This window comes from Pygoscelis adeliae, unplaced genomic scaffold, assembly GCF_000699105.1.
Source record: "Pygoscelis adeliae isolate BGI_AS28 unplaced genomic scaffold, ASM69910v1 Scaffold171, whole genome shotgun sequence".
Taxonomy (NCBI): Eukaryota; Metazoa; Chordata; class Aves; order Sphenisciformes; family Spheniscidae; genus Pygoscelis; species Pygoscelis adeliae.
This window is the reverse complement of record NW_008824186.1, coordinates 7,361,548-7,373,095: the sequence shown is the minus strand read 5'-3', so window position 1 is coordinate 7,373,095 and position 11,548 is coordinate 7,361,548. Positions and strand designations below refer to the sequence as shown.

The window sequence follows — 11,548 nt, the reverse complement described above, 5'->3', positions numbered from 1 at the left end:
TCCCTCTCCGACCTGCGTCGGCTGCCCCCCCTCCTGGGCAGCCTGCCGCTCTGTTCCTCCCCTGTGCAAAACACGGGGCTCTGTGGAATAGCGCATGTTAGCTAGGGATTTTCCTTTAAAACATACATTCATGAACCGGAGTCTGCCTTATTTTTGTAGGACAAAATCTAAAAGTGTTTTTTTGCTGCACTTCTACTTGATCGAGATTCTCTTCAGTAAGTCCAGAGCATGCTGATGAAAAGCATCACACGTGTAGTATTACTATTGCCTGAAAGGACTATGTGAACTTTACTCTGAACCGTACACTAGATATGTGGCTTAGGCACCAAAAGGGGAGAGCTTCCAACTGAATTGTGTGGTTGGCATGATTTTGCCTTTAACACGGTGTGAGCTGTAATGCAGTACTTCATCATTAAGCTCTGAAGTTTGGACTCAGAGGAAGAGTGCATTCTCTGGAGTTCTCTGTGCAGGTGACATTTGAATTGTGAATTTTGCTTCAGGCTCTTGTTAGGAAGCTGACTAAGGATTTAGGAAAGCAATATTTGGGGCGTGTTTAGTTGGGTAACAGAAAGCTTGCATTTATAGAAATTGACATAGTTACTAATAGGAGTATAATTTCAATGGGAGTCTTGATCCAGAAATGTTGGCATGTGTTAAGTGACGTGGGAATAGTTCTGAACATGAGAGGTTGTTACTGCCAGCATAGCTGTCTGTCGGACTGGGGAGTATCTGTTTAGGGGAATAGTCCTAAGCACGCACTTGTTGTTTAAATTGCTCTGTAGAAGGCAAAACGTGGTGGCAATGGTTGGCCTTTAAATAGGGGGGAAGCATGGATCCCATATGAAACCTATTGAACGCCGGCCTTTCTCATCATTAGTTTTAGTAATTGGATGGTTATCCTGTTTCTGCACTGTCTGGTAGGATTAATGGTAAACTGGGTGTGGGCAGATGTCTTGCACAAAATCCCAGGTGCTGCCAGCTGCAGGCAGGCTTTTTACGAGCGCTCAGCAGACTGAGCAGAGTTTTCAAATCGAGGACGCTGAGCTCTGCAAAGTCGTTGGGCTGTTTGGCTACTTAAGAGCCTAAAAGAAAACTAAACACCGTGAAAATTCTCAACCTACGATTTCTTTTCTGGGCCTCTTAGAAAAGAGGCCCACTTTCTCGGTAGGCCTGACAATTCATGTGGAATCCTTGGAAATGTTCAAAATTTAACTGGGCAAGGTGCTGAGCAACCTGATCTAAGTTGTCCTTGCTCCCTGCAGGGGCAAGTGGGGTTGGGCTATAAATAATGTCAAAGGTTTCATCTGAGCTAAATATTTCCAATTCTGACGATTTCTGAGTAAGAGTCTTTCTATCTTGGCAAAATTCTTACTAGTATTATAACTGTTCCTTGTAAGAATTTGCACTACCGTTGTAAAGCGAAACTGATGCGAGTAACTGGAGTAAGCTCCCATGCTCTAACCTTGATACAATGAATCTCCTGCCTCTTTCTTCTTCTTGTATGTGATCAATAACCTCCTCTTGAGGTTGGTTCACTACGTGCTTTAGAAACCTTGTCATGAAAGAATTGATACCTGGAAAGATGTAGACTTTTGGCTCAAGTCGAAGCCAGAAGTCTTGACTGTATTTTAAAATGTCTCTGCTGAAAGATAGGGTGGTAGTTAGCACTTATGATAATTGAAATAGTAAATAACAAGCTTCCTGCCACCTGTGTATCTTCTTGCATGCTTTGCTTAGGATTTCTGCCTAACGATGTTGGCAAAGGGGAGTGGTTAGACTTCTTTTCAGATTACTTCTGAAAATAAACACTTCTATTTAAATGTATTGTGTGGAGGACATTTCTACAGTGTTACATACTACATATTTTGAATCTGAGGGTGGCATGTTATCCCTGCAGCTGGGCTGATCCTGTTTGAGATTTTCTTACTTTAGCACCTAGGCATCTTCCTTTTTCTTAACATGTCGGGGAGCAGTGAGAGCCTGCTGCTCCCTAAGGGGCCAGGAGCTCAGGGGGATAGCACGGCTGCGGGCAGGGGCTTGCCTGTCAGTCCCATAGTACCTCCGTGAGGTGAGCAGGGCACATGCAGAGATTACGGCCAGGTTTAACCAAGAGTCCAGATAATCAGGCGGGTTCGTGGTGATGAGGTCAAGCCGGGAAGTTAGTCCATAGGTCAGGGTCAAGTCCCCTGATTGCCAGGCAGGCCTGTGGTGATAGGACTGGACCAAGGCCAGGCAGTGGGCTATCAGACCAGGTGTGGGGGTCAGGGTCAGGCCTGGTGAGGGGAAGCAGAGCCAGGCACAGACCCAGGATGGCCAGGCGGGGCCATGGGGATGAGGGTGGGCCAGGATGTCATCCTGTGGGTTAGGTGTGGGTCAGCAGGACCCACGGCCAAGCAGGGCAGGGCTCTGGTGGAGCTGGAGACAAGCAAGAGCCCTATGGCATCACTGGGGCAGGGATTGATGGCCCCTGGGATGGGCTGAAATGGGTATCCTGGCCCATGGGCGAGGTCAGGGGAGGCCCTGGGCCAGGCCGGGCAGGGACAGTAAGACCTGTTAGTGTCCTCAGGGCCCTGACAGTGTGTTGTATTATCGTTTCTGTGTCAGTGGAAATAACTGGGAGTTTCTGGTTTGAGTTAAAACATCAAAGCCTGAAAAGATACAAAACTAACAACTGTTAGCAAATTCCCCTCTGAATGGTAAATTACAACATTCCATGTGTTTTAGAGTCTGTATCTTCCCATGAGACCATCTGAGCTAAAAATACGTTTGTGTTTGTTTTTGGTTTTGTTTTTTTTTTTTTTTCCCTGGAGAGGGGATTACTAAATGTGCAGATTATGGGGTGATGATCTTTAACAAAAGAAGTATTTGGGCAAAGCGAAAGAAAGCTATAAAGCATGTTCCACAGAGAGAATTGGGTGTTGCCTAGTAAGTTGTTCTCCATTCCCACTGATTTCTGATTTAGGTGGGATTATAAACTGTCGTTTTGTTTTCTTTGATGTAGCTAACGTATGTGGAGCGAGGGTGTGGGGAAAAGTACATAGTTTGCCAAGGTCCAGAACCGGTAATGTTACAACAGTAGCAATTTCTCTAATTAGGAAAGGCAATTAGTTACAGAACTTTATTTTCAGAGGCTTATAAGAATGTAGCAAAACAGTTTTTTCCCTTTGTGTCTCGCATGTAAGTAATAAGCCATTTATTATACAATATATCTTAAAATAAATTTCCAGGTGGCAAGAAGCCTAATGGATTACTTTGACATCGGTGTTTTGATCATGTTTTGCTGAATATAAGATCATAAGGAATTGGGAAGGGTTTTTTTCCTTCCTACCCTCCTCCCTCAAATTTATTGTAATCAGAAGGCTATATAATAGTTTTTAATAACTTTTATTTGTGTTTCTTTTCTGTAGAGCCATAAGAATTTCTGAGAACCAGCTGGAGTAATACCATAAATATTCTTTCATACAGGACATCATGGCAGCCCATCAGGAGAAAAAACCTTCTGAAGAAAGAAAACACAAGAGCACCCAAAATGATACTCAAACATCTCAAGTCCAGTGGGGAAGAGCATGGTGAGAGAAGTTGATGACCCTAATTAGTCATTGTATTTCAAATTGGTTCATACTTACTCTTACAGAGGCTACATTCCCTTTGAACTTCACTCTATTAATAACAGATTGTTGCATTACCCTTCTCTTGAAAGCTCACAGATAATAAGCTGTAGTAACAGATGCCAAAGAAGAGTTCTTCAAGATTTTTAAGATAGAGAGCTTGCCAGATGGCTTGGGTTAAAACACAGTACTCCTTGCAAAAAAGGAAAGCAAATCATAAAAATCAGTAAAATTTGTAGTTCCTTCAAGGGCTGAACAAAATATTTCCTGAGATTTGGAAAACAGGCATCCATCTGTGGTATTGCCAGCTGACATCTCCTGCTGTAGCAAGATTTATGACTCGTCTCCCTGTTCTCAAAGAGTTGTCCAAGTATTATAGAGTATTGTATTGCAGCTGGAAACAGCCATGGGTGTTTGTATGGCTTGCCACTGCAGACAGCGTGTAGTAGAGCGAGTTCAACTAATGGCTGTCCAAGGTCTGTCTTCTCTGTGTTTCCAAGCTTTGTGTAATATTCTTGTGATTCTGTTACCACTTCCAACTGAATACTCTACCAGTTATACCCATGATTGCAATCAAAAACATGAAGGCTGTGATGATAATCTGCTATTTGGAGGGGAGATATTATCTGTCCTGTTTTTCTGCTCAACTAGCATCGCTTTATAACAGTTTGTGGTAAAGTATGTAACATGCTAAGCTTTTTACAGCTGTTTGACCCAAAGAAATGTATGTGGCCTGAAAACATTTTCAGTTTTCATCTGGTTAGTCTAGAAGGTCCACTGCAAAAATTGCCTGACTTAATCAAACCACTGTTCTACCTGAAGGCTGGAAAAAAAACAGTGCTTTGTTTTGGATTACAGGGAGGTGGACTGGTTTTCCTTGGCAAGCATCCTTTTCCTGCTCATGTTTGCACCACTTATTGTATATTATTTCATAATGTCCTGTGACCAGTACCAGTGCTCTCTGATTGATCCACTCATTGACTTGCTCACGGGGAATAAACAACTGTCTGACATCTGGAACAAGACTCCTACACTGACCTATAGGGCTGCTAGCATCTATACCCTTTGGGTTGTTTTCCAGGTATGTTATTGAGTTATGATCTAGATATAGTGGCTGGTTTTTAAAACAGCTGTTTGATTAATCCTTTTACACAAAGGATAATGGAATGTCAGACTGGCTTTTACTCTTTGGTTGTTCTCACTTTCCATGGCTTTTTGGAATCCAAATGAAGCTTACGCAATTGAAATATAAATATGTAGAGCATATACACAAATATTCCTTGTGTGCGATATTCCTTGAATATGTTTTTTAAGAAAAAGCAACTACATAACAACAATACCCATTTCTTTTAAATTAATACCCAATAAATATATCATAAACTAACACTGTAGAATGGGTGATGTTTTCTCTAGACAGACTATAAAAGAACATTGACATATGAAATATAGCTTAGATTTGTAAAATAACTTCAAACTTAACCAAACTACTCCAATTTCTTTCCAAATCGGAAACCAATTTACATATAACACAGATTAACTTCAAAATAAAAGGATAAGGACCTGAATCTAGTTACCAGCTGTCCAGCGTTCCCACCAAAAAAGGATGACAACCATATATGAAGTACATCTTTAGAATTGTTTAGTAGCTTGGACGTATTACTAGTCTAAAATCACAACAGCTAAATTTTGCCATATTTGCTTATCCAATACCTTAACTGAAACTGCCGTGTGTTACATTTGGTATGTGTATGAAAAGGATAGTGGGTTTGGGGGTTTTTTTTGTCTGTTTTCACTGTTAGTACATTTTGTCTCTTCTAGATGCTTTTGTATCTGTTCATTCCTGACTTCTGCCATAAATTTCTACCTGGATATGTAGGAGGTGTACAAGAAGGTGCTGTCACCCCTGCTGGTAAGTTCTTCCTTAGAATATATGCACACCATACAATCTTTTAAAATTATAGCATTTCTGTACTTACAATCTTTAACATAAATAATATGTATCTGGAGGAAATGTGGACATAACATATGAGGAAGGTGAAAGCATTTTACTTGAAACAAAAATAAAAAGCAATCTATGTCATCTTTTAGAATAAATAATAGAATTTCTGTCTCTCACTGTTAGTAAAACTATTCATGTGGCAGGCACCGCACCAGCAATGGAAAAACACAGATTGGTAATTCTGGTGCTTAAAATCAGCAGTGGACTATTGCTAGTATTTCACAATGCAGTTGCACCTGCTGAAGCTAAGTTAACCCACGAGACTTGAACAAAATGCATGATGTGAACTAAGTGTGAGAAAGGATAACTTGTTACCTTAGTCAATTTTAGGGGAGTTTCCAAATTCACTGTTTTGTGAAGTGAGAGTGGAGAGAGAAACTCCGCCTAACAAAGCCTGACGGTTACAGCAGAGTCTAATAAAACTTTCAGAAATGTGCTACAAGATATTTGATTGGGAGGGTGAGGAGAGTTAGGTCATTTCATGAGCACTTGATTGAGCTTCCATATATTGTATGCATATGTCCTGGTTTTGGCTGGGATAGAGTTAATTTTCTTCCCAGTAGCTGGCACAGTGCTGTGTTTTGGATTTAGTACGAGAATAATGTTGATAACACACCGATGTTTAGTTGTTGCTGAGCAGTGCTTACAGTAGTCAAGGACTGTTCAGCTTCCCGTGCCCTGCCGGCGAGAAGCTGGGAGGGGGCACAGCCAGGACAGCTGACCCAAACTGGCCAAAGGGACATTCCATACCATGTGACATCATGCTCAGTATATGAACTGGGGGGGTTGGCCAGGGGGCGGTGACCGCTGCTCAGGGACCGGCTGGGCATCGGTCGGCGGGTGGTGAGCAATTGCGTTGTGCATTGTTTGTTTTGTATATTCTTTTATCATTGTTATTATTTTCCCTTCCTTTTCTGTCCTGTAAAACTGTCTTTATCTCAACCCATGAATTTTTCTTCTCCCCCCCATCCCACTGGGCAGGGGGGAGTGAGCGAACGGCTGTGTGGTGTTTAACTGTCTGCCGGGTCAAACCACAACAGCATATCCATATTAATAAAAAGCTGTACTAATGTAATGTCAGTAACATTCAATTTTTTCTTCATATTTTAGGTGTAGTGAATAAGTATGAAATCAATGGACTTCAGGCTTGGATCATTACCCATGTGCTTTGGTTTGCAAATGCCTATTACTTCCACTGGTTCTCACCCACCATCATTTTTGACAACTGGATTCCTCTCCTGTGGTGTGCCAATGTCCTGGGATATGCAGTTTCCACATTTGCAATGATTAAAAGCTACTTTTTCCCTACCAGTGCCGAAGACTGGTATGTGGTTTTTTTAATAATGAGAGAATACTAGGTAATCAGACATATAAATTGAATGCTGCACAGAATAACAATGACAGAATATATTTTACTGGCACAGCTAGATAGGCCAACATATGACTGTGGTTCTTTGCTTCATTAGCACCATCCTCTGTTTCATGTTACATGTCATGTGACTGGTAGCCTCAGTGTCACAGATACTTATTTGTCACAAATAGGATGGATGTAAGGTTATAGTTAGACTGTTCAAAAGTGTTACCAAGAATCAACAGGGGTACCTCTGAAGCTAAAATTTATCTCTACTAATGTAATGCTTTGGTTGGATCAATTTGTGTTATCTTGCACAACATTATATGGTTTTATGACTTTTATTATCATTACATCAACTGAATCTGAAATGTGTAGTCAGAATAATAATTACCTGTATTTGTGTATAACTGTGTACATTTCTAATTTTTTATGCTTTCTAGCAAATTCACTGGCAACTTCTTTTACGACTACATGATGGGGATTGAATTTAACCCTCGAATAGGAAAGTGGTTTGATTTCAAGCTATTCTTCAATGGGCGCCCTGGTATTGTAGCCTGGACTCTAATTAACCTTTCCTATGCTGCTAAACAACAGGAGCTGTATGGTCAAGTAACCAACTCCATGATCCTTGTCAATGTCCTTCAGGTAAATTCCGAGGAGGAAAATAAGAAAGCAATTTGGAAATAAACTAGTATTAAATTAGAAAAAAACCTCCTTGCATTGAAATTGAACTTATACAAATTCTCCTGGCCTGAGCAACCTAATTCAGTGATGCACTGGGACTTGCTTCTTTGGACATTTGTATTAATTTCTCTGGACACTTGTATTCATTCAGAGTGCCACTGTGAATACTCTGCCGTATTCGCTCAGAGTGCCACCAGTGGCATGGTCATGTCTGCACCAGCAGATTTCGGTGTAAACTTAAATTGAGAGATACTCTTCTGAGCCTGTGTTCTGGAACAGTCATAGCCTGAACTTGAATCCAAAGAGAAAAATGACAAATTCTGTGGCTTTAGTCGGAGCAAGATTGGGCAGGTTTCTTTTTCTGAGGGCAGCACTGCACCTAACTCTTTCGTGTGTGTGTGTGTGTGTGAGACACGCAGAACTACAGATGTCTCCACACCTAAAAATAGCTAGTCAGGTGCTGTGCTTTCTACACACCAAAAGTAGCGTAATCACCAAAGTAATAAATCCAAACTATTATCTGTACTTATTTATTGATATGTGTAAATGGGAGCCCGCTCGATAGAAGCTCTATTCCCCCTTTTTATAAGCATAAGCTGAAGAGAGGTAGGGGTGGTCAAATGCAAGCACGCTTCCTAAGTTTATGTCCTTACAGTAGCACACTTGCCTTTGTTATCTTAATATTGCTTTGTATTACTTATTATTGCTTTATCTATATAGATGCAGTATATTTGTGTGACATGTTCCTCTTAATACCCTATTTTTGAGGTGTTAAAATAAAAACACAAGTCAGTTTTGAGATCTTATCACAAGACAGCACAGAAAGATTCGGCTGATGCTGTTAAACAGGATAACTGGTGACAGTGCTCTGTTATTAACGTGAAACTATTCTGTTTCAGGGTATTTATGTTTTGGACTTCTTCTGGAATGAAGCCTGGTATTTGAAAACCATTGATATCTGCCATGATCATTTTGGATGGTATTTGGGCTGGGGAGACTGTGTTTGGTTGCCTTACCTCTATACTTTGCAGGTAAGAATGTGGTACAATACGTGTTTGGGCTAAAAGGAAAGAAACTTTCCAGAAACATTCTCCCCAGCAGTTTGATTTGTATCTTAAATTGTTCTAGACAGTTTGAATACTGAGTAACCATTACAACATCCTTTGTAACAACTGACTTGTAGGAAGGCTTACGGTCCCTGCAGGGAATTGACACCTTTTCCTCTCCTCCCCTTCTTTTGTGCCCCTTCCTGTCACTGTCTATATATTTTTCTAAATCCTTTAAGTCCCTTTTTGGACTCCTGCATGTGAGGGGTTTTTTTGATGGGTGGTGGTTTGGGTTGGGATTTTTTTTTTTCCCCCTTCTGTCCTGGATTGTCTGCATCCTTGCAACTTCTCTCTTCTTGTTCCACCTAAGACATGCAAATTTGGAGAGGGGAGGAGAGAGAGAGAGAGAGAGAAAGAAAGGAAATGTAGGATGCAGGGTTTTCTGAAAATTTTCTGCAGTTTTACTGGTAGGGTAGATTTTCCTGTTCTTTCTACTAATCTGTTCCGGGTCACTGTAAGTCAAGGAATTAGCCTGGCATCCTGAGCATATATTTAAAGTAAATTACTGATTGTCTTTTTTCTGCTCCCCAGGGTTTGTATTTGGTTTACCACCCTGTCCAGCTGTGCACAGCTAATGCCATAGGGATCTTGATGTTGGGCTTGATCGGCTATTACATCTTCAGAATGACCAACCACCAGAAGGACCTCTTCCGTCGTACAAATGGCAACTGCAAAATATGGGGGAAGAAACCAGAGTATATTGAGTGCTCCTACATGTCTGTGGATGGAACCAAGTACTACAGCAAACTGATGACCTCAGGATTCTGGGGGTGGGCTCGTCATTTTAACTACACAGGAGATTTGATGGGCTCCCTGGCCTATTGCCTGACTTGTGGGTTTGAACACATCTTGCCTTACTTCTACATTGTTTATATGACTATTCTGTTAACCCACCGTTGCATTAGGGATGAACACCGTTGTTTCAGCAAATACGGGAAGGACTGGAAGCGCTACACTGCTGCAGTGCCTTACCGGCTTATACCGGGAATATTTTAAGGGTCACCCAGAATCCAGGAGAAAGAAAAAAATAAACTTTTTTTGGCAGTGAGGAGAATTTATCCACATAGTTAAACTAACAAAAACACTTTGTGAAGGACACTGATACGGTTCTGAAGGAGAAAAGGTGGCTGGACAATAATCTTTGCTGTACTGAAGGAACATGCAGGCAGACTGTATTTAACGTAAATGAAATGAGGCACTGAAATGGCCTGGTTTTTTAGAAGACTCTCTTGCCTGGAACTTTTTTTTTTCCTTCCCCTCTCAAAATTAACTTGGAATTGAAGAAAAGTTGCATGTATTGAGACTCCTGAAATCTGCCAAAGATGGGAGGAAGCCTTACCCTTCAGAGTAGCAGGGTTCTGGAACCAGTTTCCAGTGACTTAGGAGAGGAGGAAAATAATTGTGTGATCTCTTTATGAAAGAAATTGTATGATGTGGTTGCTTGTGACAGTCATAACCTACAGTCAAGAACTCCCTAAAGGAGGTTTTATTGTTTGTTGCTTTTCAAGAGGTTAACTGGGGAAATACTGAACTGGGGAACCTGATCCTAAACTGGTGTGTGGGAAGATTTTTATAATCTAATACAAAACATTTGTGAAAGCTGGTATACATTGGTGTAGCTCAAAAGTTACATTAGTTGACAGCACCTGAGAATATGATGCATGACCAACTGGATATTATTTTGATACTGAAACCAAACTTGCTTTGTGAAGATACTGAGCGTACGTTGATTTCTTTAGTGTGGATAGAAAACTTCGTTCTCTATCATTTGTATAAAAATCTTATTTGTAAAAAATTTAAGAAATAAACGCTTGGTTCCAAGACAAGTAAAAAATACTGCTAACTCTCTGTTCAGCTATTTCTTTTCTTGTTATGTAGTTATCTTTCAAAGTTACCAGATTCAAAAGGAGCTCTTCAAAGAGTGTAATTCCAGGAGCTGGTTCAAGAATGCATAAAAGAGAAACAAATAAAAAGAAAGAGGGATCATCGTGTTAACCGTGCATCTTGTAGCGAGCTTGGTAGTTATGTTCAAGCTAAAAGACGGTATTTTTTTATTTTTACACATAAATACGCAGTTCGTTTTTGCAGTAAGCAGCTAACTGTGTAAATTGGTTTCTTGTAGGAGCTGCCGAATGCACTGATCTTCAGGGCAGATTTGAATGAGGTGTGTTGGTGAGTATGTGTTTTGGTTTTGTTGCCACAGTCCCTGAAAGGATGGTTTTGGCAGGAGAAAAAGGTTCTCTCCAAACCTAGGAAACAAATGTATCTTGTAGTTTGGCTTTGTTTCAGAGCTGGATGTACAAGCATGTACAGAGATGCCTTCTTAGAGAAAGTTCTTCTAAACCTAATTGTAGCACCAGCACTATCTGTAGACCTCCTAATGATTTTGTCACCATTTTGCAGATAACAATTTTGGTACATTACAGTGTTGTTAGTAACAGTGTTTTCATGGGCTGGGGGTAGCCATATCTGACAACTTCCACTCTCAAACCCCAAACTTCATAATGTCTTTATATTGCCAGATATTGCTTAAAATCTGTATATTTAAGCACACTGAATTGATGATGCAATTGGCAGTACTAAACTTCATAGAAGTACTCATAGTTTCAGCGATATCGAAGGTTACAGTTCAATCTGTCTGTGTGACACAGTTCTGCACTGATCTTTATCATGCAGGTAGATGTCCTAAGGCTTGTGTGTTGCTTTAAGGATTGTTAGCATTTTGGATAATTAATACAGTGGAATAAGAGTTCATATAAATCCTGGACATGAAAGGTCATTGTAGCTCACCACCTTC

General features: G+C 40.6%; 1 protein-coding gene across 1 annotated transcript; it reads left to right on the top strand.

Moving 5' to 3' along the window:
• The first annotated feature begins 3,457 nt into the window (after positions 1-3,457).
• On the top strand, positions 3,458-10,546 carry DHCR7 (7-dehydrocholesterol reductase). The gene is made up of 7 exons (XM_009334536.1): positions 3,458-3,569; positions 4,467-4,689; positions 5,427-5,517; positions 6,718-6,931; positions 7,402-7,606; positions 8,545-8,676; positions 9,283-10,546. The coding sequence occupies exons 1-7, from the start codon at positions 3,472-3,474 to the stop codon at positions 9,745-9,747; spliced, it is 1,428 nt and encodes a 475-aa protein (XP_009332811.1). The 5' UTR covers positions 3,458-3,471; the 3' UTR covers positions 9,748-10,546.
• The last annotated feature ends 1,002 nt before the right edge of the window (positions 10,547-11,548 follow it).

Bases quoted from the DNA above. Each gene is read 5' to 3' on its own strand.
- DHCR7 (XM_009334536.1), top strand. From the start codon at position 3,472: ATGGCAGCCCATCAGGAGAAAAAACCTTCTGAAGAAAGAAAACACAAG. The intron at 5,518-6,717 runs GTAAGTTCTTCC...TTCATATTTTAG, and splicing joins AGGTGCTGTCACCCCTGCTG to GTGTAGTGAATAAGTATGAA. The intron at 8,677-9,282 runs GTAAGAATGTGG...TCTGCTCCCCAG, and splicing joins CTTACCTCTATACTTTGCAG to GGTTTGTATTTGGTTTACCA.